Source organism: Pantherophis guttatus, chromosome 3 (genome assembly GCF_059756535.1).
Source record: "Pantherophis guttatus breed Tessera chromosome 3, ASM5975653v1, whole genome shotgun sequence".
In the NCBI taxonomy this organism is placed as follows: domain Eukaryota; kingdom Metazoa; phylum Chordata; class Lepidosauria; order Squamata; family Colubridae; genus Pantherophis; species Pantherophis guttatus.
Window position 1 is genome coordinate 165,509,398 of NC_142065.1, and position 24,446 is coordinate 165,533,843.

At 37.2% G+C, this 24,446-nt stretch overlaps 2 protein-coding genes across 2 annotated transcripts in view; both read left to right on the top strand.

Moving 5' to 3' along the window:
* The window catches only part of LPIN2 (lipin 2), a 43,138-nt gene that overhangs the window by 8,528 nt on the left and 10,164 nt on the right, over positions 1-24,446 (top strand). Inside the window, exons 4-16 of the mRNA XM_034429542.3 lie at positions 1,123-1,424; positions 6,888-6,995; positions 8,281-8,407; positions 10,172-10,508; positions 11,854-11,953; positions 13,131-13,318; positions 14,667-14,760; positions 15,028-15,097; positions 16,150-16,239; positions 17,238-17,317; positions 18,078-18,225; positions 20,550-20,698; positions 20,956-21,042. Of these exons, the coding sequence (XP_034285433.2) occupies positions 1,123-1,424; positions 6,888-6,995; positions 8,281-8,407; positions 10,172-10,508; positions 11,854-11,953; positions 13,131-13,318; positions 14,667-14,760; positions 15,028-15,097; positions 16,150-16,239; positions 17,238-17,317; positions 18,078-18,225; positions 20,550-20,698; positions 20,956-21,042 (1,880 nt within the window). The remainder of the gene's footprint in view (positions 1-1,122; positions 1,425-6,887; positions 6,996-8,280; positions 8,408-10,171; positions 10,509-11,853; positions 11,954-13,130; positions 13,319-14,666; positions 14,761-15,027; positions 15,098-16,149; positions 16,240-17,237; positions 17,318-18,077; positions 18,226-20,549; positions 20,699-20,955; positions 21,043-24,446) is intronic.
* LOC148114889 (uncharacterized) lies at positions 2,459-4,711 on the top strand. Its single transcript, XM_087890485.1, has one exon. It carries the CDS (start codon positions 2,598-2,600, stop codon positions 4,455-4,457), a length of 1,860 nt encoding a protein of 619 aa, XP_087746611.1. The 5' UTR covers positions 2,459-2,597; the 3' UTR covers positions 4,458-4,711.

Here is a 24,446-nt window from a genome sequence, read left to right on the forward strand (position 1 = left end):
TTCACTGGACTTTTAAGAAAAAAAGGAAGGCAAGTCTGTCTTATTTTGGGATGCTTTAGTTTTCTGTCAAAAATGAGATAATCGAAGCTAAGGAGTCCTTGTTTTTATCAAGTGGCGAGAAGATGTCTCAGTATCTGTTTCTCAACATTAATTGGATTGAAAATGAGAAATATCATCCTACTCTACACAGGTCACAATCTTTCAGTAAAACCACCAACCCTCAGTTCTGAGATCCTTAATTTCCAGATGACCCTCCTTAGGAGATTTATAAACTTGTTTACAATTAATTCAGTCTTTCAGTCTTTTCAAATCTTTTAATCAGCATTTATCTCTTAAACAGTACAGCTTTTTTCAAGTATTTCTAACTTTTTGTCAGTCCAAAATAATAGAATAGGAGAAACCAACTATATTGGTGTTGCTTTTCATTTTTTTAAAAAAAAATGTACTTTCAAATAAAACAAAAAGGATCTCTTTGGAATCATCAAAGCTAATTATAATTGTGGGGATGCAAAATTGCTGAATCTTTGTAATTTTTGGCTTAAATAAATAAGGGTGATAGAGTATGAAATGTGACAGTGCATATAGATGTGGTATATGCATTCATCAATCATTTTCCTGCTGTGGAATAAAGGTAAGAAGAATTTTGAAAATATTTCTTCTGTTTTCATTAATTTTTTTATTATGAATCCCATAGTTTAATTTTGTATTAGGAATCCCATACTTTACCAGACCATAATAATTAATTATTGAGGATTTTCGTATAAAACTAAACAGTGGTTAGAAAAACATGTCCCTTAGTTCTATTAGGCAAGTATGCCTTTCATGATGAAAAAAGACAATCGGTATCCAAATCTTAGTGAATGCCAATACCAACACATCTTCATTTGAATGAGGGCATGAAAAGTTAACTTGTACATATCCATTTTCTCATCTATTAATATATGCAAATAATAATTTTAAATGGCTATCACAGCTCAAACATACATTTTTTCTGGACATCATAATGTATACTTCTATATCTGTTTCTGTTATCATCAGTGTTAATTTCTGAGTTAAATAATGTAATAATTTCATAAAATATATGTAATGTATAAAATTCATGTTCACCTAAATTATTTTTAGGAAAACGTTCCAGCCTATCTGGCAACATCACCGATAACAACAGAAGATCAGTTCTTCAAAGGAAATGATGACAATTTGATGAAGTCAGGTGAAAATGAAACAATAGATTTAAGCTCAGAAATCCCACAAATTGTAGAAACAGAGCCTTTTTTCACCTCTGGGTCAGTAAAGAAAAAAAAACGAAGAAAAAGAAAATGTAAACAGGATGTGAAAAAAGAAGAACAATTCTCTTCTCTTGGAGCTGAGGAAATCTTTGAAATGGAAATAAGTTCAGATGATGAGAGGTGCATTCAGCCTTTGAGGTAATATTTTTTAAAGTTCTGTTGGTTAGACTGCCACATTGTAAAAAGTTCAGTAACAATATTTCATTTATATTATATAAAGTCCTAAATTAAAATAATAGTTTTTATTTTATTAATTCAACTCGTTAGAAAACTGTATAAGTTTAATTTATCTTTCAAAATTCATATTCAGAGTGAGCCAGGCTAGGATTCGATATTGGGATAAAACTTAAATATTAGAAATCCAAATCTTTGGTCAAGGCAGAAGTGCCTCTTCCGTGCCAAGGTGCTGAATTGATACAAGGTATTTGACGTAGGTACAGCATTGTAAAAGGGCAAACTGACCCTAAACAGATACATCCTGTTGTTTACTGTTTATTACACCTCAAATGTCATGTATATCCTAGAGAAGAAAAACTGCTTCCCTTACTGTCCTTTTTACTGCTCTTGAGGCGCCTTTGAGCCCCTTATCTCCTCTTTTATTATGTCTTGAGCTCCGGAGCTGAGAACCTGAGCCTGTGGGAATCAGGCTGTTATGTCTTTCCTAGAGATAGATTAAAGGGTAACTTCTACGTGCGAAATGTTACACTCTTCGTAATAACTTTGTCTTTATACTGTATAAATATCTGGTTGAGATCAGTCATCACTGTTCAGACTTTTGTTTCGTGGTCCTCGGACTGTTTGAACCTTTGCGCAAATAAAAACTCTTTCCTGCACTGAAGAGCTTGTCCTAGTCCGTTATTTTTCCTACAACAGCTGGCACCCCAGATGGGACTAGGTGCAAGGCGATATTTCGCTGAGGACCGTTTCGACCCCTCGGGACCATCGGGAGGTCGCTCCTGAACATTCTCCAGGCGCCACGGAGATACGTCTCCGGGAGACAGCCGCGATAACCCCATGGCCCCAACGGTGCTCTGATCGAGTCCAAGAACCCTGCGGTGCAGGAAAGGTGGTCTGAACAAATTCCTGGCCAGGAATCTACGGAGTGGGAGCGTTTTTTTTTAAGTGAGTATATTGTAAAAGAATTGTACCTGTCTCATTTGAAGGCAGAAGAAGGGATTTGATCACTCCCTTGGACTCGGGGTAGGCTACCCTAACGAAGTCCGTGTCAGGTTGTGTGGGTGGTTAAGTCGTCGTATTTCTCGCTAGCGGCCGTGAGTTTCCGGGGCTACGAGTCGACGGCAGTGTGATAAGATGGGGGGGGCTCAGAGCGTGCCAAATACTCCTTTGGCATGCATGCTAAAAGGTTTTGACAAGTATTTTAGCAACCCTTCCTATCCGAAAGGATCAAAGGAGCGATTAAAATTTTTATGTAAGCATGTGTGGCCATTATTGGGGACAGGGTGGCCCCCGCAGGGATCATTAAGGGAGGAAACGGTGGATAAGTTGTGGGGGGTGATCGTAGTGAATCAGGATAAATATCCTGATCAATTTCAATACATTGATCAATGGGCGAGAGCCCTAACTGAAAAAGCTGAGGATTTGCTGCAATGTCAGGCTGAAATGGTCAGGCTGTGTGTATCCAGATCTGGCGGAAAGAGTAAAGGGGGGAGAGAAGGGGGGAGAAGTGAGCAAGAAAAAACCCAGGCAAAAAGAGGAGAGGAATATTCAAGGAGGAGAAAAGTATGGACAGAAGATGAGGAGGAGTTAGTTAGACCCCCACCGTATGCTCCATTGTGGCAGCAGCAGCCCCCAGTGCAGCAGCAGCCCCCAGCGCAGCCCCTAGACCAACAGCAGCAGTTGCCGGGAGCTGTAGGAGGAGAGGGAGGTAGAAATCAGAGACGCATGAGCGATCCTGGGGCGAGACCGAAAATAAGGAAAAGTCCCCCGGTGGAAGAAGGTAGTCGGAGTGAAGGAGAAGATCGGGATGATAAGGGGTTGAAGGAAGCATCAGGAGGAGAGCAAGTGGGGGTGCAAACTCGCGCGGTAACAGCGAAGCTGAAGGCTAGCAAGCAAGAAGTTACAGCGCCTTTGCGCCAGGTGGATCAGATAATAGTAAACCAGCAGGGGCAGGTGGAACGTCAGCCCCTTTTTCAATACGTGCCGTTTACTACTACTGATCTTTTAAATTGGAAGCAACATTATGGGCCGCTGACTACTAAGCCCACTGAGATGGCGGACCTGTTTCAAACTATTATGTTAACACATAACCCAACGTGGCAGGATGTACAACAGTTGTTGCGCACTCTGTTAACTCCGGAAGAACGAGAAAAGTGGAAAGCGGCAGTTAGGCAGTGCGTGAAAGAGATGTTGCCAAATGATGCGGATGTGCAGCCGGAGGTGTTGGTCCGGGCGCCCGAAATAGATCCGGGCTGGGACCCTAAGGAAGAACAGGACCGGACACGCTTGAGGGAATATCAGAATTTGGTGGTGCAAAGTCTTAGAAGAGCAGGGAAGCCCCCAGTAAATATGTCCAAGCCATCTCTAGTGATGCAGGGTGCGGATGAAAGCCCGGAGAGTTTCCTGCAAAGATTGATTGAAGCGTATGAGTTATATACACAGGTGGATCCAAGGCAGGGGGATAATGTGCGGATGTTGAATGAAAGGTTTATAGCTCAAAGTTATGAGGATATACGGCGAAAATTGCAGCGGGTCGAAGGAGCATTAGGGAAGAACACGACGGAATTGTTGGAATTGGCACGGAAGGTGTATGTCAATAGGGATAAGGTGGAAAAGAAGGAGAGAGATGCCAGAATGCAAAAGAAGGCTGAGTTATTGGCAGTAGCACTACAGGGAGGAATGAGCTTCGACCCCAACCCGGGGACACCCCTGGGTCCTAACCAATGTGCCTATTGTAAAGGAGAAGGCCATTGGCAAAGAGAATGCCCCAGACGGATGATGAGAGGTAGAGGGATGATGAGAAGACCTGAATTTGGAGCAGGAATGAGGGGGCAGTTTGCAGGAAGAAGGGGAGAACGAGGAATGAGAGGGGGCTTGAATAGAGGATTTGGACAAAGAGGCTTGGGACGAGGCTTTGGTAGAGGAGCGAGAGGGGGCGCTGGACCAAGAGAAGCAGAAAGTATTGGATTGGCAGATATGGTGTGGTCAGATTGACGGGGACCAGGCTTGGAAGAACCCCCGCCTGAGCCGTTGGTTACAATGAGGATAGGGGGCCAGCAGACAACATTTTTAGTGGATACAGGAGCAGGTAGATCAGTTGTAAATAAGCAAATTGCAGCCCCTGGATCACGTAAAATCCAGGTTCAGGGGGTATCAGGACAGATTATGGGACGGCAGGTCCTAAAGCCTGTGATGTGTGATTTTAAAGGAGCTGAAATCCAACATGAATTTTTGTATATCCCTGAGTGCCCTATTCCATTGCTAGGCAGGGATCTGCTGAGCAAATTAGGGGCAACAATTTCTTTTGATGAAGGCAGTCAGAAAATGACCATAAGGCATTCTCCGGAGGAAGACCCTATCACCAAATAGTATTCTAGTACTTCTTCTATGATTTTTATGTCACACTCAATCAAACACCCTGTACATAAAACACAGTCTATACAATGAGTGCAACAACAGCACTCACATCCACAATTACAGAACCAACACATTGGAAAAAAATCTTAATACATTCAAAAATCGCCCCTTTGCTTATTACAATCAAGATTTCTTTAATAACCAAACAGTTTATACTGAATGGGTGTTCAAGAGCAGATCCGGGCCGTTAGGAATTGGAGTAGCTGGTGCCGTGATGTGCCTTGGTCGTCCACAAAACCACTGTTTATACCTGTAAAACACAATAATCAACAGACCCAATACCCCCAATCCCCAACACACCCACATCCAATTCTCCTCCCACATGGATCCTTCGTTCTTCAGCCACTTGTCGTTAATCAGTTTCCAAAAGAAATACGACAACCCGGGTATGTGGAAAGTTTAATTTGACTAATTGCTGTATAGAAGTTGATGAAAGTGGAAAAGTTATTAAGGAAATAACAGATAAAATGGTTAAAATAGCTCATGTGCCAGTCCAGACATGGAAAGGCCTTAATTTACAGGATATGTTTTCAGGATGGTGGCCAAAGTTACCTGGCCTGCAGGCCATTTTTGGCCTGGTAGGACTAATAGCTGCAGGGTGTATTTTTCTCCCATGTATTTTACCTCTGTTTGTTAAAACTATCTCTAAAAGTCTATCCTTGCTGGTGGAACGTAAGACTACTGCTCAGGTGATGGCTATGTGGGATTATAAAAGGCTCCAGCAGGAAGAGGACTTAGAGGTGTGACTCGTCTGGTTATCTCAGATGAGTCACAAAGGGGGGTATGAGCCAGGCTAGGATTCGATATTGGGATAAAACTTAAATATTAGAAATCCAAATCTTTGGTCAAGGCAGAAGTGCCTCTTCCGTGCCAAGGTGCTGAATTGATACAAGGTATTTGACGTAGGTACAGCATTGTAAAAGGGCAAACTGACCCTAAACAGATACATCCTGTTGTTTACTGTTTATTACACCTCAAATGTCATGTATATCCTAGAGAAGAAAAACTGCTTCCCTTACTGTCCTTTTTACTGCTCTTGAGGCGCCTTTGAGCCCCTTATCTCCTCTTTTATTATGTCTTGAGCTCCGGAGCTGAGAACCTGAGCCTGTGGGAATCAGGCTGTTATGTCTTTCCTAGAGATAGATTAAAGGGTAACTTCTACGTGCGAAATGTTACACTCTTCGTAATAACTTTGTCTTTATACTGTATAAATATCTGGTTGAGATCAGTCATCACTGTTCAGACTTTTGTTTCGTGGTCCTCGGACTGTTTGAACCTTTGCGCAAATAAAAACTCTTTCCTGCACTGAAGAGCTTGTCCTAGTCCGTTATTTTTCCTACAACAAGAGTAATGTAATAATAACTAAAATTAGCTAATGGAATAAGTAATGAGCAAGATTAGATACCAGTAGGTATGTTTACTACAAAAAACAGATTTTGTAAGTGCTATAACAAGTAAAAATTTATTACTTTTACTGTCAAATAAGAAAAATGAAAAGGTAATCTTTCCATAAGGATGCAACTTTAAATAATTTATCTAGTTAATATTAAGTAACCATTTGTGGAACTTGGTAAGGATTGCAATTGAAATATAAAATTTCTATAAAGATCCTTATATTTATAACAATTAATGTAGATATTTTCTGCATAAATGTTAGGCTACATTAATACATATTTAAAAGCAGATGTATATATAGGCTATTTTTCAAGATCCACTAAGAAAACACATGGTAAACAAGTATTATAAAGCCCCAAATATACATCATTCTATAGAGATCTTTGCTGTATAGACTTGAAAGTGTATCAAGGAGCAAAGACAATTACTGATCTTTCAAGCTTTGATCTATTAAAAAATGTATCTAAAATATAGAATTGTTAACTGAATTGCTGATATTGGGATGAAAGTGTCTACCAGCTTACCCTTTTTCCCATGTGAATTATTGTTACTTTAATGCTGTCATTTAATACTAAATTAAAGTTTCTTTTATACATCAATTCTGTATTACAGAAGCCCTGCAGATTCTCCACTAAAGGTTGAAGAATATAAAGATATGTTGATTTACCCTTCAAAGGATGATTACCCTTTATCAGACGGAGACTGGTCTGTTTCAGAGAAGTAAGTCATCTTCATGTATCATTCTTTTATGAAAATGATATTAAGAGTTAAATATTTTTCACAAAATCTGCAGAAGTAAAATCATTCGGTTAGTAACTGTGGGCTGCCTCTACTTTATGGTATTGTTAGGGATCATGTATTTTGAAAAAACTTTTCTGACAGAGCAGCTCTTTAAGTGTACGATTGTTTTTCAAAAAAAACGTGGGCGCTTTTCATATTTCCTTAAATTCTCTTACAATTCAACTTCCCTTTTCTTGTTAACTCAGAAGCAGCATAGGTGTCCGTGGATGTGGAGAACATATGAGAAAACATATGTGATAACATTGTGATGCAAATTCTGCTCCTTATGTATTATATTGCAATGCAAATATGAAAGGACAGAGCATGTGTTGTGCTATCAAGATGTATATTCATCATTTTGGAATCATCATGGTTAGATTATAAGAGTATATTCAAAATTCGTAGTGTAGGGCACATCTCAAGGCCCATTGATCTCTTTTCACTGCCCTTTCTAAGTATATGGACAGTTGTAAAAGCAAAAAATATTAGTGTTGAGACTGAAAGAGAGGGTGAGCAGAAGAACAAAGGAATCTAGCCAATCTCATCTCTTCCTCCAAAAATAAGTTATATTTCAGTATAAATTATGTGTAATTTTCAGTCATAGAAATCAAATCAGTGATTTTTTTCCCATAGCTTTTGAATCTGTTTTATATATGAAAAAAGAGTTCTACATGCATCAGAAGTAACTACCTGTGAACTGAAACGAGGCTTATCTGGCCAGACATATTAGTTGTGCTGATAAAAAGATGCATACTGGTTTTTAACATTTCATTTAACATTCATTTCACATAATTGAATTAATACTAGTACAATAGCACTTGGTTTGAGAGAATTCTGGCTTCAGAAATTTTGCTAAATTTCTGTTGAATGTACTGCTTTGTTTCTATTTAAATCTGTTACACAACGATATTGGCAAGAGATTGTAGGTAAACCTGTTTTAGAATTGAAGCATACTTTTATAGCATTTAATCTGAAAATCAGGAAAATAAAACAAAAAATTGAAAAAGATAAATGTTCTCACTGCTATGATTTTATTTAAATTTTCTCGATCAGTCTAAACCAGGGGTCTCCAACCTTGGCAACTGTAGGACTTGTGGACTTCAACTCCCAGAATTCCTCAGCCAGCAAAACACCAGCTTGGCTTTCTGCTTTACTGCTTAATGTTAATTAGAGAACATTCTTTGTGTTACCTTGTACAATAAATGCCTTTCCTTTGTTTTAACAGCCCTTTTAGCCAGCCCACTTGTCCTAAAAGTGATTCAGAACTGGAAGTTAAGCCTACAGAGAACTTACTTATTAGAGGAGAATCTCACATGGAATGGACCTGGGGAGGCTTTCCTGCATCTACCAAGGTAAACCTCATGCAAATCATGAAACCTTTTGATAATACAGTAGGCATGTGTTTATCAGGAGTAACGTTATGAATCATTTTTTGAAGAAATAAATGAAAGGAGCTGCTCTTCTGGTTCAGTATAGGTCATTTTATAAAATAGTCAAAACATTTAAAGGAAGCGTCTAAAAAGTGTTAGTTAAGGTCAATGCAACAAAACTTCCCCCTCCCCAACTTTTGCCTTTGTGAGCAATTTGGGAAATTCTACTGGCTGTTGTAAGGACTCTCGTTGATCTAAACCTTGAAATTTGATATCACTGATCTACGTGCTTAAGTAAACTTTGCAAATATTTAAAATAAATTTCCATAAGCTCAGCAACTAAAATAGTGCTAAAGGTTGTGCTGATTTGTTTAATTCCCACTTTTCTATAGACATGGATTTCAAATTTTAGAATTTGATTTATGTTTGCGGGAATTATTTTGCTTAGTGAAGTCCTAAACAGTGGTTTAAAAGTTATTGAAGTCTACTGTCATCATTAAAACTTATGCAGTAAACACTAGGAAAGACTTGAGTTCATCTTGAATTAGAATGCTACCAGTACACCAGTGTGAGCCACCTAGAGGATTATATATGAATTACCTGTATTTTACATCTTACTTAAAATATATTACATGCAGCTGCTTCTCTGTTTTATTACTTACTCATTGATAATGTACTATGGCCTTCTTACAGGAAGGATAGGATAAGAAGTAACCAACTATAGCAGAACAAAATGGTCTTGGGCCACTCATTTTCTGTCACTATATTTTCACAAATAAAGTTTTGTGAAAATAGAAAGACATTTGGGATCATGAAAATTTGTTGCATGTGGTATAAACAATAAACATATTTGAGCATCTTATAGAAATAGTGAAATTTAAGGTACAGAATAGTTTATAAATCAGTAAAGCAGCAAGATTCAACATTTTACTTTGTATTTTTGATGTGAATATTGATGACAAATTCATTTATTGTTTTGTGAAATTGATTAAATAAAAACAATAAAACAAATTCATGTAAACATTAAAATAAATATTTATATGGGATTAGTAATGAGAAGTTTAACCATTTAAGTTTGGGCTAACTGCAGAGACCCATAACTGTTGACCTTTTCTTGCATTTGGTTTTTTCTAATTCAAATTATAGAAAGGGTTTTTTAAATTCAAACTGACTTATGTAATCAATATTAAATATTTCTAAATTTAATATTAAATCAATTTTAAAATATTGAATAAAAATATTTTAACATTTAATATTGATTAAAAAATTTAGACTTAATTAGAAAATATCTTTTTAAAATATGAGTATAGATTATAGATGAAAGAAACAATGGCTTGTAAGTTTCATGAGACTGAGGTAAAGGACAAGCAGTTTGCGTATTATTGCAAGTTTTCCACTGATTAAATTGACAGTATGAGAAAAATAGCTATACTTTTATCAGTGATTTGACTCTTAATAGATACTTAGATACCATAGTATCTATTTCTATAGGACCTATTTCAGAATCATGACGAGGGAGAAAACTTTACTGAAAAATATATTGAAGGAGTATGGGAATAAAGATCATATCCAAACTGGGACAAACAAGATACCTATATTTTGTATAACTTAATTTATGATAGATCATCATAGGCAAACATCCTTCAAGCTTTGCTAATACAGAGGTTTGATCAGTTCACACAGATCTGAACTGAACAACACAGATGATGAATGACTATTTTAGAAAAAGGATGTTTTCCTTTTCAGATAAGCAAGAAGGAAAAACTGGAACATCCTAGAACAGCTACCATCACTCCATCAGAGAAGACTCATTTTAGGGTTATATCTAGCGATGATACAATTGAAGATGATATTCTGATGAATGATTCAGTCTGTACAGTTTTAAAACCGGAGCCAAGAACACACCCGCTACTTAAAGAGCTAGATATCAAAGACAGACTTGCTTCTGCAGTAACAGAGCCTGTTCTGGACATTCTTGAACATTCTCCTGTCTTAGATTCTGATATACTCCCCAGCCCACTAGTGGAGTCGCCATCAGAAATTAAGCCACCAACAAAACTTGATTCTCCATCGAAGAAAAAAGGTATATACTTTTAAACTAATTTCTTTGTAACATTTTGAAATACTTTTCTGTTTTTCCTAGCTTTCAGATATTTAACCAGTTTTGAGAGGTAAGCAACAAATGTATACAGTAGCTTTGCTCGCAACCATTCTTTTAATCTAGGATAAAGAATAATTTGTATCTCAGATATGAGCATTTTGATTTTACATATATCATGGTGTAATTGTTTTTCTATAAAAATTACAGAAGAAAATATTCATCTCCTTAATCCTGGTAGCTAGCTTAGTGCTAGTTGCACCAGTGTCCTCACAAATATTCATTAGTGGCCCTATCCATATGTTTTAAGATACTTTTAGTAATAAAAATCTAAATAGGAAGCAAACCTACTACAGAGCTCCACCTATTAGATAGTATTATCTTTATAGTAATGCTTATGAGTCTCAAAGCTCTGACTGGGACGGTAGAGAACATCATAGTTTTGTTTCCCAGTAAATGAACCTTTTGTGACTGGTAATGGCAGCCATTTTTTAAGTTACCACTATACTGATTTTAGTAGTATAGGTAGTCCTCAATTTACGATCATAATTGGAACTGGAACTTCCATTGCTAAGCAATGCAATTGTTAAGTTAATCATGCCAGATTTTACAACTTTTTGCCACAGTCATTAAGTGAATCTGGTTTCCCCCATTTACTGTTTGTCAGAAACTCCCTGGGAATGTTGTAAATGGTGATCATATGACCCCAGGATGTTGCAAGCATCGTAAATGCCAAGTGCCCGAATTGTAAATGTCACTGCAGAGATACTGCAACAGTCTTAAGTGTGAGGATTGTTCATAAATAACTTCAGATGGTTGTTAAATGAAGAGTCATAAATCAAGGACTATTTGTATAATATGTGCTCTTAAAATTACAAATTTTAGAATTTTGCTTATTTGCCGTATCTCCTCGTGTCTTTTTTTCCCTTCTTAAGAAGCCTAAATAGAAGGAAGTCAGATTCTTTTTGAACAATATGGGATAGAATATAACAGTATTGCCAATAGAATAAAATATATACAGCTCATGTTTGAACTGCAGTTGATGCTATTGTTTGAACTTGGTTGTTTGCTTGCAGTTGTTTTGTTACCAGACATCTTCAAATATCGGCAAGCAAATAATCAAACTCAGAGGATTCCATATAAGAGGATTTTCAGAGAGAAAATACCCCAGATCACGCACAACAATGTTGTTTATCTTGCTGGTTTACTTCTTATTGACAAAAGGGCTCCCCCCCCCCGCCTTTTTACAGGAGCATTTCCCTTGAAATTTCTTTTCCTACTGTATTTTTTAGATTCCTCAGTTGATCAATATAATACTTTTTCTTTTTAGGGATACATAAAAGAAGTCAGCACCAAGGACCTGATGACATATATTTGGATGATCTGAAAGCTCTAGAACCTGAGGTTGCTGCTCTTTATTTTCCCAAAAGGTATTTAACAAAAATCTAAATATTGCAGCAAATATTTCAGAAATGTTGTATATTTAATATCTCTTTTTAAGAATATGTATGGAATCAACGAGACGCTGCCAAAGGCATTCTTAAACTGCGATGTCTTAAACTGCTTAACTGCTCTCTTTAAGTAGCAGGTGTATATTTCACCCTGTTATTTTCTTTTCAATAATATACATCCTTTTTATAATTACCCTGATACATATGAATAAACCTTAGGCTAGTTTGAAAAATAAGTTTTTAATTCATCATAGCCCCTCAGACAAACAATATTAGATATGGAGAATGGAAATATTTTCCCTGACTTTTTAATAATTGCATAGCTGACTATGAGACTCTCCTGTTCAGATATAAGTGATCTTACACATCTACTTGTTCAGTGACTGTCCAAAGTTAGGTTGGTGATGAATGAGGAGGACTTATAGTTGCATCCATTGCAGCTTCCCTGTGGTCACATGATTATGATTTGAGCACTAGGCAACAGGCCTGAAATTATAACATTCCAATGTCTTGTGTTGGTCACATGATCACCATTTATGACCTTCATTGCTAGATTCCAACAAGAAAAGTCAATGGGCAAGCTGGCAAGAGGTTGCAAATGGTAATCACATGACTGAGAGGGTGAAACCATGCAGGATTCTGTTAACAATGGCAACGGGGAATGCTGGGATTGTCATCATAAGTTGACACAGTCATAATGTCACGCCTTAGGATCACATCAGTTAGCAACACTGCTAACTCTCTTCAGTCCCAATTAAGATTATATACTGTATACAACTCAAGTAACAGAAAATAAAATGCAATGGCAGTCTTTGTACCATACTTGATAGGTGAATGTCACTCATTTCAAGAAGAGTTTGAACAGATCAGCCTTTGTTCTAATTGCATAAAATAATTTCTACAAGCTTACAATGTAATGAACATCTAAATGATCTAAAAATGTATAAATAATATTTAAGTTTTTTGTTTTAGAACCTGTATTTTTATTGTCAGTTTATACATTTATATATAAATAATTTTTATTTTATCTTTCATTGATTTTATTTTAATTTCTTTCATTGTGGTGAGCTATAGTTGAGAGTCAGGCAGCATGCAAGTTTAATGAATTATTATTACCATTGTTATTGTTGTAAAAGACTTCTTTTATGCTCTTTAGTGATTCTGATCCGGGTACTAGACAGTGGTTGGAGTCTGATACTTTCTCTGGGTCCCAGTCTCCACAATCGGTTGGAAGTGCTGCTGCAGACAGTGGTACCGACTGTATGTCTGATTCTGCCATGGACTTGCCTGATGTTACATTATCTCTTTGTGGAGGTCTTAGTGAAAATGGAGAGATACCTAAAGGTATATTTTTATCCTATTGCTACTTATATAACTTGGTGAGGTCAAATGAATACAAGAATCTGCAGTATGAAGCTACAAAAGTGTGCTACATGTAAGATAGAAGCTTTCTTTCTGAAGATAATTTCTATATACCATGTTTCCCCCAAAATAAGACTCTCTTATATTTTTTTGAACCTCGAAATAAGCTCTTGGCCTTATTTTCGGGGAGGTCTTATTATTTTGGGGTGCATGGAGCAAGATGGGGCTCCTCTTGCTGTCTTACCTGATTTCCAGCTCTGCTTTTAAATATTTTCGGGGAGGGCTTATTTTCGGGGGGAGGCTTATTTTAGTGCATATGCTCAAAAGCCCAATTGGGCTTATTATCAGGGGATGTCTTATTTTCGGGGAAACAGGGTATATGTGCAATGTGTAAAATGTCTAATTGTATCTACTACTGGAAGTGTTTTGTACTGTTCATTTTCCTGTGATAGAAACATAAGAGTATATAGAAATAGACATTTACCATATTTACTTTTATTCAGTTTAATTATACGTTTATCTCTAATGTTCAGGAAGAGAATTCTCCTAACACATTATCCTTGTTCTTTTACTTTTAATGTTTTAGTCTTTATAATAGAAATGAATGTCTTATGGATTATGTTCCTATAGTTGGTGCAATGAATTGGTGGATTGATACAAACAGGCTCTGCCATGTATGGACAAAAGTTGTGTCTATTTGCTGCCTAATTTTGAAACATAGTAAGGTCATGTAAATCAGCAGTCCCCAGCCTTTCCAGTTCTGTGGACCGGTGGGGGAGAGGAGTTGTTTTCATGTGCACGACATTTGTGCAAATGGAGCTTTGCGTGCTCGCCTGCCACTTGCACGGCCTGGTTCCCAATGGGCCATGGACCAGTACTAGTTCACGGACCAACGTTTGGGGACACCTAATGTAAATAGTTACATGCAGTTGCAAGAAATATATCAGCCTTTCTTTTTCTTGCAGCTGTCTTAATTATTTTTATTAATTAATATTTTAAAGGGGTGGCATACATTTTAAAAATATTATTAAATTATTTTAGGCACTTTTTAGATTTATATGCATGTATTCTCTACTACCTCCTTGAAGTAGTTTATAATGCTGTAATATATGCTATAATATATGAACATATATGCTTTTCCCTGTCCTAAAAAGTGCATGCAGCAGGTATAGACAGAGCATAACAAATGAATGGAAATATATTCAACAGCAAAATGAACATAACTATGGCAAAAAGGGCATAATTATATAAGAGGAGCCAAATGAAGAGATTGCTTGTAAAGATGATGAAACATGTTTCAGTCAATTGATGAAATATCTTTGCATTGCAGAAAAATTCATGGAACACATAATTACTTATCATGAATTTGCTGAAAATCCAAGTCTTATAGATAATCCTAACTTGGTAATAAAGATATACAACAGGTAATGGTATCTAAGTCTTCTGTTGCTAAATTATTTTATTCTAATTTTATTGTATTGACAGATAATGTGACTGTCATTTTATTAGATATGTCTTCAAATTATTTAAAATTAAAGTTTAACTTTATTCAGAAAAGATAATGAGGAATTGCGGCAGACTTTATTATACTTGCCGGGAATCTGAGAACTATCTAAAAGAAATAAAACATTTTGTTTACAACAAAGAATGTGTAATATATTCATAATGATTAACTGTTATGTTTACAATAGGTATTATAATTGGGCATTGGCTGCTCCCATGATTCTCAGCTTGCAGGTATTCCAGAAAAGTTTACCACAGGTAATTAAATATCAGTAAATATTCCATGACTATTCACATTAAGTCATAGATGCAGAGACATATCAAAGTTCTGTGACAAGAAAGTGTTCAGGAGGGACAATCTCTGACAGAAAACACATTCAAATAGATATTCTGTGAAAGTAAAAATGCCAACTGAGTAGTTACTGGTGTGCATGATGTGATTAGAGATAGATAAGGTGGGGATGAAATGTTGAGATACAAAAGCCAAAAGGCAAGAGTTTCCGTCATGACATTGTCCTGCACATTTTGTCATTGTTCAACAATGCAATTTGTATTGACTGCCCATGCAAACAATATATGAAAGATTACCAAGAGACCCATGTTCAGATCCATATTTATCTGTGAAACCCACAAGATGAGTTGTTCTCAGTCTGGACCACTTGAGACAGTGTTGTGAATATAAAAATTAAAGGTGGCCGCATGTAACCTGCTTTGAGCTGCTGTTATCACTGAAATATTAGTGTCATCCTCAAAATTGCAATTCCTTCTCTGATATAATAATTAATTTAGAAAACAGCTCTGCTTCTTGTAATTTGGAATTGCGTTCGAACATGCACACACATTAATGGATAAGTTGTGGAGGGTGTATGATATATTTAAATGAGACCCAGTTTTGGTGTTGCCATATTCATTGATATATCTTTGCCCATTATTTTTATGTGGTTGGATCATTTTTTCCCCAAGTTCTTAATTGCGGAACAATTTTTTATTTTCATTTTTTTCCAGAGAGCTGGAAGAATAATCTGCAAGTCAAAAAACATTATGAGAAATTAGGGTGCATTGATTTGGCAGTATCCTACAATATGTAATACTGAAATGTGAGTCAGGCAGAGGGAGCTGTTTCCCTTTTTCAAGGGAGGAGAACAGAGTCCATGAAGGTTATAGAATTGTTCCCAAATGTAAACATAGGAAACAGGAAGTTTAATATAGTCAAATAATTACATTAAATATATATATCTGCATGGTACCATGTTATATGCTGCAAAAATGAAGTTGACATTGCAAATGTACATTAAAAATTAACTCTTTAGACAACAATTGAATCCTGGATTAAAGATAAAATGCCGAAGAAGTCTGGAAGGTGGTGGTTCTGGCGAAAAAAGGACAGCTTGATTAAACAGGTAAAATAAAAAACCACGTCAGCTGTAAATCTGGACTAGGAGGTTATATCCTAAGCTTTATGCTTCATGATTTAGAAATGTGGATTAAACATATTCAGGTACGGAGTGAATTTTTATTTGTATAATTCACTTAGTGTCACTTGCATCACATACTCTAATATTAATTTAATGCAGTTTATATTTAATTTTAAACTATTTGTCATTATATTGTCTGCAGAGATCTGTGCTAGGTTTGGGGGGGTGTTAGAAGATAATGATTTTATTAGTCACTTCAAACTGCTGACAATATGTCTGACACTTTGCAATGTTAAAATATATGTCAGATTTAACTGAAGCTGACAATTGCAAATTAACATCAGAAATGCTACAATGTATCTTTATCATATTCCCCCATTTGTTATCAACACTGTTTACTCCACATCTTCAATCCACATCTCACATCTTGATTTTTTTCCTTTGGTGTTATCAACAGTCTAGAACTGTTGATAACAGTTGAAAGAAGGAAACTTTCAACATAACACCCCAAAAGTAATATATTTTGAAAATGTAAAAGCAATTGCAGGCATTATTTTCTAAAGCTCCTCACTTGGTCTTATTCATCAATTATATTGCTTTAATTTTGATTGGAATATTTTATTTAAATGTAATTATTAGCCCTACAACCAATACTGTAAGAATGCTATTGGTAATAATTCTGTTTTAGTAATGAAATCTGTTCTCCTATATTCTGTTTTTCATATCAAACACTTTTTTTGTATGTGTCACTATAATTAAAAATTTGCTATATTCATGTGTATGTTATTATTTATAACTTCAGAGTGCTGAGTAAAGTTGCATCCTGTTCTTGGTTTAGTAGTGATGTTAAACAAATAATTAAATATAATATTGATGCTATTACAAATTTTTGCACCTAGATTGATATGTAATTCTGGAATGCAAGAGTTATCTTTTTGTTGAGGTGACAATGCAATGGTCCTAACACACTGTTCTGATGCTAGCTTCCAGAAACAAAGGATGGGAAATCTGAGGCTCTAAAAAATGACCAATCAACAACTATAAAGGAACAAGTTGAAAACCGGTATGTCATTTTGAAAATTAATTTATGCTTAAAGACTCTTGCCTTTCTAGAAAATTGGATTTTTAAAATACATAATGTTTTGATGTTTTGGAAGGATTGTACGCGGTTGATAGTACCTTTCATAAAAAAGATTTTACCCTCAGTCTGTGGAATCTTCTGGTAACACTTTTAAATTCCTAACCTGAACCCTGAAATGCGGTATTCAATTCTGAGCTGGATAGACTAAGAAAATTTCATCATAATACTCAATTTTAATTTTTTCCTGTTTCAAAAAAGTGCTAGAATGCTATGGTCACTCTGGCATTTTTATTTTTCTAAAATTCAGAATGTAAAAAAATAGATTGAGAAACAGTTATTACCAAAGGTTAACTTCCATGACTAAAGATAACTTGAATTTGGATCTCTCAGGTCCTAGTCAAGCAGCTTAAATAGCTGCACAAGTTCTAGAATACTTGTGACCAAACGATATCTTAGCTAGGCTTAATTCAAGCAATGTTATAAAATCAGCTTATAAAATAAAACCACTGACTTTAGAGGAGTATCCTTGAGAACTTACTTCAGAACAAATGCTGTTATGTTGAAAAAACATTCTGTGTCTAAATTGGTTTTGTCTTGAATTAGTAAAAATTCTTCCTTTTCCAATCTTTGATCCAAATATGTTGTTACATATTACATATTATAAACTACCAGATGCTATATTTAAATAAATAAATAAATCTCTCAAAGTCTGATACATCTTGGTATATCTATGTGATTTCAGGCCTCCAGATGATGAATCTTCTAGTGATGATGAAAGTTCACAGGAACTGAAACAATCCTTAATGGCAGATCCCGCTCCACGTGAACATTCAAGTTCTGGAAACACAACATCTTATAGAAAGTCACTTAGATTGTCTTCAGATCAAATTGTAAGTTGTTATTTTATTCCAACATTAAATACTTATGAATCTAATTTAATAAAACTTAGCTAGTGCATTTTTGATGAATCATTTAGATCAGTGAAGACTTTCTACACTAGATTATTGTTTTTCTCAGATATACAATTGAGATTATTAGGATCTATTTGGATTTTGGTCCTTAGAAAGTTTTGATAGGTCTATAAAATGGGTGGAAATGTCTATGCATCTTATAGAGCAAATGTTGCCGAAGCCCCGTCCATCCGCTGGTCCCCACCCTTCAGCCTCTGCCTCCCAGCAATTTGCATCCTTGCAGCAAACAGCAAACAGCCTGATCAGCTTCAGCACATCCTGATTTAACATGAGCAGCTGATTGGTGGTTGGATCGGCCTCCCGGAATACCCACAGTCAGCTGTTCCAGGCTGTGGGGATCGTTGCTGCCTATCGCTGCCTCCATGTGCCCCATTTTTGGCCTCCGTGCACCCCATTTTTGGCCCATTCCAGGTGGGGATTGCCGCCGCCTAATGCCACCGAATGGTGGTGATGGTGGCAATGATCCCCACTGCCTGGATTGGGCTGAAAACGGAGGGCACGGAGGCCGAAAATGGGGTGCACGGAGGCAGTGATGGGCGGCGGCAATCCCTGCAGCCTGGATCAGCCTCCTGGAATACCGCCGAACAGTTGCTCATGCTAAATCAGGCTGTGCTGAAGCTGACCAGGCTGTTTGCTGTTTGCTGCAAGGAGGCAAATTGCTGGGAGGCAGAGGCAGATTTTTTTCTCTTATTTTCCTCCCCAAAAGCTAGGTGCATCTTATAGTCCGAAAAATACTGTATATTTCAAGCATCTCTCAATTTTTTTAAATTGGAAAATTAATAATAACATTGATAAGAATTTAAATGTATTTGGGATATTAATACATAATGTATGGATTATTTTAAGGGGTGTGATGACTCAGTGGTTAAAGACAGAGCTTGTCAGCTGGAAAGCTGACAGCCCAGGTTTGAGACCCAAGCACTGCATGATGGGGTGAGCTCCCATTACTTGCCCCATCTCCTACCTGTTCTGACCCAGCCTTAAGCAGAACCAAGAAACAGACTTCTTGTCCCGAAAAACCCCTCTTTATTTAGCTACTGTGAATTCAAGGCATTCACACACAGAAAAGTTCAGGCAATAATCCTTCCAAGGGTTAATTGCAGTAACAGATTTTATCAGTCCTTGGATAATTGCCAGGCTGAGAGTTTCTAGTCACAAAGCTGTAAATTAATTTCTGGCAATCAGTCTCTGAGGCATGATAAGCAAATCTTCCGAAAGAAATACGAACTGTTGTCTCCTGCAACCAGCACTCCCCTTTTGCTTCTATTTATTCCCCAACCAGGAAGAGGCCATTCAGTGTCTACGTGTGCCTTTCTTCCCTGTCAGGAGGCTCCTGCTCTCCTGACAGCTGCGCATATGCACATCTGGAACAGGCTCCAGCTGTTCTTCTTCCCCACTTATCTCCGACTCCGAAGGCACCTGGGAAATGTCAGACGGCCCTGGCTCTATCTCTGCTTCCAATGCAAAGCATCCATCAGAGCCTTCCCCAGACTCCAGGACTGGCCCAAATTCCTCCTCAACCTCCTCATCGTCCGAGTCTGCCACCAGCTCAGCTGGCGAGCCACAACACTGCCCACCTAGCAATTTGAAAGCATGCAAATGCAAGTAAATAAATAGGTACCACTTCAGTGGGAAGTTAACAACATTCCATACATTTCGGTATATAATTATGCTGGCCACATGGCCATGGGAATTCTTCGGATAATGCTGGCTTCCTTGGCTAAGGAATAGAGATGAACATTGCCTCCTAGAGTCAGAAACAACTGGACGGGGGAAACCTTTATTATGGATTATTTTACAATATTTTAATGCTATTAATTATTAGTACTAATAATTAAGTGGTACTATTAGTACTAATATCTCAATTTTATCTCAATGTTCTGCTGAGTGAAACAAGTACAAAACTAGAAACAGATTTTAAAAAACATTTCTTACACATCAGTCCGCTTTTAATGTTATTTTAGAGTTAAGACTGCCTTGTATCTTTTGGTTGTTCTGTTATTAAGGCCTGTACTGTTTGAAAAATAATGCTAACATAACTCTCAAGATTTTAAAAGTTGACTACTTAACTAACTCTGGCAAAAAAGTCATAAAATGTGGCAAAGCTCACTTAACAAACTGTCTCAATTAGCAACAAATTTTGGGCTCAGTTGTGGTCATAAGTTGAGGACTACCTGAAATGTAAAATAATTTAGAAAGAAATTATGTTATTTTTACCATTTTTACATCTTTTCACGTTAAAGGAAAAACTGAAACTTAGAGATGGACCAAATGATGTTGTGTTCAGCATTACAACTCAGTATCAAGGAACTTGCCGTTGTGCTGGGACAATATATTTATGGAACTGGAATGACAAAATAATCATTTCTGATATTGATGGGACAATAACTAAGTAAGCTAAAATACAGTTTTCTTTTTGATTAAACTCTACAATGATGTTAAAATTCAATTGTTTTCAATAGATACGTTGAATAATTGTTATGAAAAGAACTTCCCTTAAATCCTATTTTGCCTGGCCTCATTCTTTTAATTCTATTCAAGCATTTGAAGTTCCTTGACTTGCTGATTTAATCAGAAAAATAAATTCAGTTAAGAATTGATAATATGTGAGTTAAGACCATTAAGTGTTTTTATTTGTTTCTGGTTTAGGTCTGATGCTTTAGGGCAGATTTTACCACAGCTTGGCAAAGATTGGACTCATCAGGGTATTGCAAAACTCTATCATTCTATTAATGAGTAAGTTATCGATGTTTGTAAAATAATGTTTGAGTTGTATTTATAACCGTTTCTATTCCACTTCTGTGTGCTTACATGGAATCTGAAGATTACATATGATACATTTATAATATATGAACAAGTAAATGCTAATGTGAATATCCTATATCACAACAGTATTGCTATATGCTGAGATTATCAGACTTTTCTGATCCAGACATCAGGGTGCAATCTCATTCAATTTATTCTTTCCTCATCCCAAAATTCTAACATGGGAGTATCAATATGTTTTGAATGTATTTTGTCGAGTTTCAGGAACTGTGTTATGTAGCCTTGCTATGAATTCTGTATGCAAGAGTTTATAGCAAATATGAAAAAGAGAAGACTTTTAAATTTCTTTTTCTTTTTGAGTTAACTGAGGAGCAACATGATACTTGATGAAAAAGTAGCTTCTGTAGAAATTTGAAAGAAAAGGCAACCTGAACAATAACAGGCTCAGTTTCTTGCAGCATTTCAGAATGAATATTCAAATTCAAATTCAAATCTTTTTTGTCAGTGCACAACATGTATACAATGAGATTGGTTGAGCTCCCTTAGTGCACCCTCCCCATCACAATACAACTCACAGCGTAGACAGAAAATCCCTAACCCAATAAATCATATTAACAAAACATCCAATCCTATTGCACCAGTGTGAACATGTTACACATTGCGCCGGCCCTGCAGTCCATCATACTATGTAGTTATGATGTTATTTCTCATTCAGGAGTCTGACAGCCCACAGATAAAAACTGTTTTTCAGCCTGTGTGTGCAGCTGGCTATACTTCTATATCTCCTTCCTAATGGTAGGAGGATAAAGAAGTGGTGACCCGGGTAAGAATTGTCCTTAAGAATTTTCCTCACTTTTCTATGGCAGCGAGCCCTAGCGATCTCATCTAGTGGTATCAGGGGACAGCCCACGATGTTTTGTGCTGTGCTTACCACCCTCTGTTATGTTTTTCTATCCGCGGCTGTCAGACCAGCATACCATACCATGATGCAATAAGTGAGGGCGCTTTCTATTGTGGACCGGTAAAAAGAGATCAACAGTTGTTGTTCCACCCTATTTTTATGCAAGACCCTAAGGAAATGGAGTCTCTGTTGGGCCTTCCTGGCCACCTGGATAGTGTTGTTTTTCCAGGTGAGGTCTTCGCTGAGATGGACTCCCAGGAATTTAAAGGAGGAAACTACATAGCTCCCCTTGATGTAAAGTAGGGCAAGTTCCTCTCTCTTCCTCCAGAAATCCAACACCATCTCCTTGGTCTTGCTGATGTTCAGGTGCAGGTTGGTTTTTAAGCACCATGTGGATAGTTTTTGAACCTCCCCCGTGTATGCTGCAGATGCTTCATCTCCACTTGTAATAAGACCCAGTATGTTGGTGTCATCTGCGAACTTAATGAACACAGTGGATGGGTCAGACGATACACAATCATGTGTGTACAGTGAATACAAGTAAGGACTGAGCACACAGCCCTGTGGGGAGCCAGTGCTAAGCTTCAGGGAGGTGGATATGACAGACCCAACCCTCACTGTTTGTGGCCGGTCCCTCAGAAAGTCTTTGATCCAGTCACAGATGGAAGAGAGAAAATAACATAAGTTATTTTAGAGTTAAATAAAGCATATGGTCTGGTTGGGTATGGCAAGGCCTGTGACAAATCACGGAACAAAGCAATAAAAATAGTTTGTCTAGCAATAGTGATTCTTTGGCTGAGCAGCTAAATCAATTCTTCAGCTGTTTTGAGATGGAAACAGGAACAACCATCATTCCAGCATTTACCACTGATAGTACACCATTAACATCTACCATCGATAGACAACCACTTCTATTGCAGATCTCTGATGTGAGATGTGCTTTCCAGAATGTTAATATCCGGAAGGCAGCTGGGCCTGATGGAATCATGGGACAAATTGCCAGGGCCCCCGCTGCAGAGCTAGCTGGAGTGTTCACGGATATTTTCAATCTATCCCTGTCGCAGTGCTCTATCCCTTCCTGCCTGAAGACATCCATTATAGTGCCAGTCCCTAAGCAGACAGTAGTGGTATCCCTTAATGATTATAGCCCAGTAACTTTAACATCTGTTGTCATGAAATGTTTTGAGAGGCTGGTATTGAACTATATTAAGGCTAGTCTTCCGTCTACTTTGGACCCATACCAATTTGGATATAGGAGTAATAGATCAACTGATAATGCTATGTCTATTGTTGCCAATACTGTATTGAATCATTTGGAACAACAGGGGACATATGCAAGGCTGTTATTTGTGGATTATAGTTCTGCCTTTAACACCATTTTACCTAACAGATTGTTTCTTAAAATGTCCAATTTGGGTATAAATCAGAGGATTTGTTTGTGGATAAAGGATTTTCTGACAGATAGGCCACAGTCAGTAAGGATGGGATCTCACCATTCCTCTATTCTGATAGCACAGGAGCCTCCCAGGGTTGTGTGCTAAGCCCTTTCCTTTATTCCTTGTACACACATGACTGCACCCCATTGTATAACACCAACGCAATTATTAAATTTACAGATGACACAACAGTGGTGGGGGTCATTAATAAGAACAATGAGTCTGCTTACAGAAAGGAAGTACAAGGGCTGACGTGGTGTAAAGAAAATAATCTTACACTTAACATCAAAAAAACTAAAGAAGTTATAATTGAATTCAGGGGGAAGAGAGGTGTACATTTACCATTGTACATAAATGGTGAGGAGGTGGAGAGGGTTGGTAGTTTTAAATTTCTGGGCATTTATATCTCGAAGGACCTCTCATGGACTATGAATGTTAACATGCTTGTGAAGAAGGCACAGAAGAGGCTGTACTTCCTGAGAATGCTCAGGAAGATGAACCTATCTCAGCATCAACTTCTGTTCTACTATCGCAGCATCATTGAGTGTGTCCTGACATACAGCATTCTTGCATGGTGTGGGAGCAGTTCTGTAGCAGACAAAAATGCTCTACAGAGAATCATTAAAACTGCCCAGAATATCATCGGACTCCAGTTGCCAGCCCTGGACAACATCTTCGAATCTCACTGTTTGAGGAAGTTGCATAACATTCTCAGAGACTCTTCCCATCCTGCTTACAATCTTTTTGGACTGTTGTCTTCTGGCAGAAGATACAGAACAATTAAAACTCGGACCATACATTTTCTGAATAGTTTTTATCCCAGAGCTATAATTGCACTCAACAATGAACCAAAGGGCCACCATCAGTGAGCTGTTGGACAGCATTACTTGGTCTGTTGTGTGGATGTTTGGGTGGTTTAGGGGTGGAGAATTTGTGGTGGGTGGGAGTGTGTTTGGGGATTGTTATGTGTGTTGGACCTGGTCTTTGGGTGTTAAGCGAATTTCGTTGTATGGGTATACTGTGTATACACAAACAAT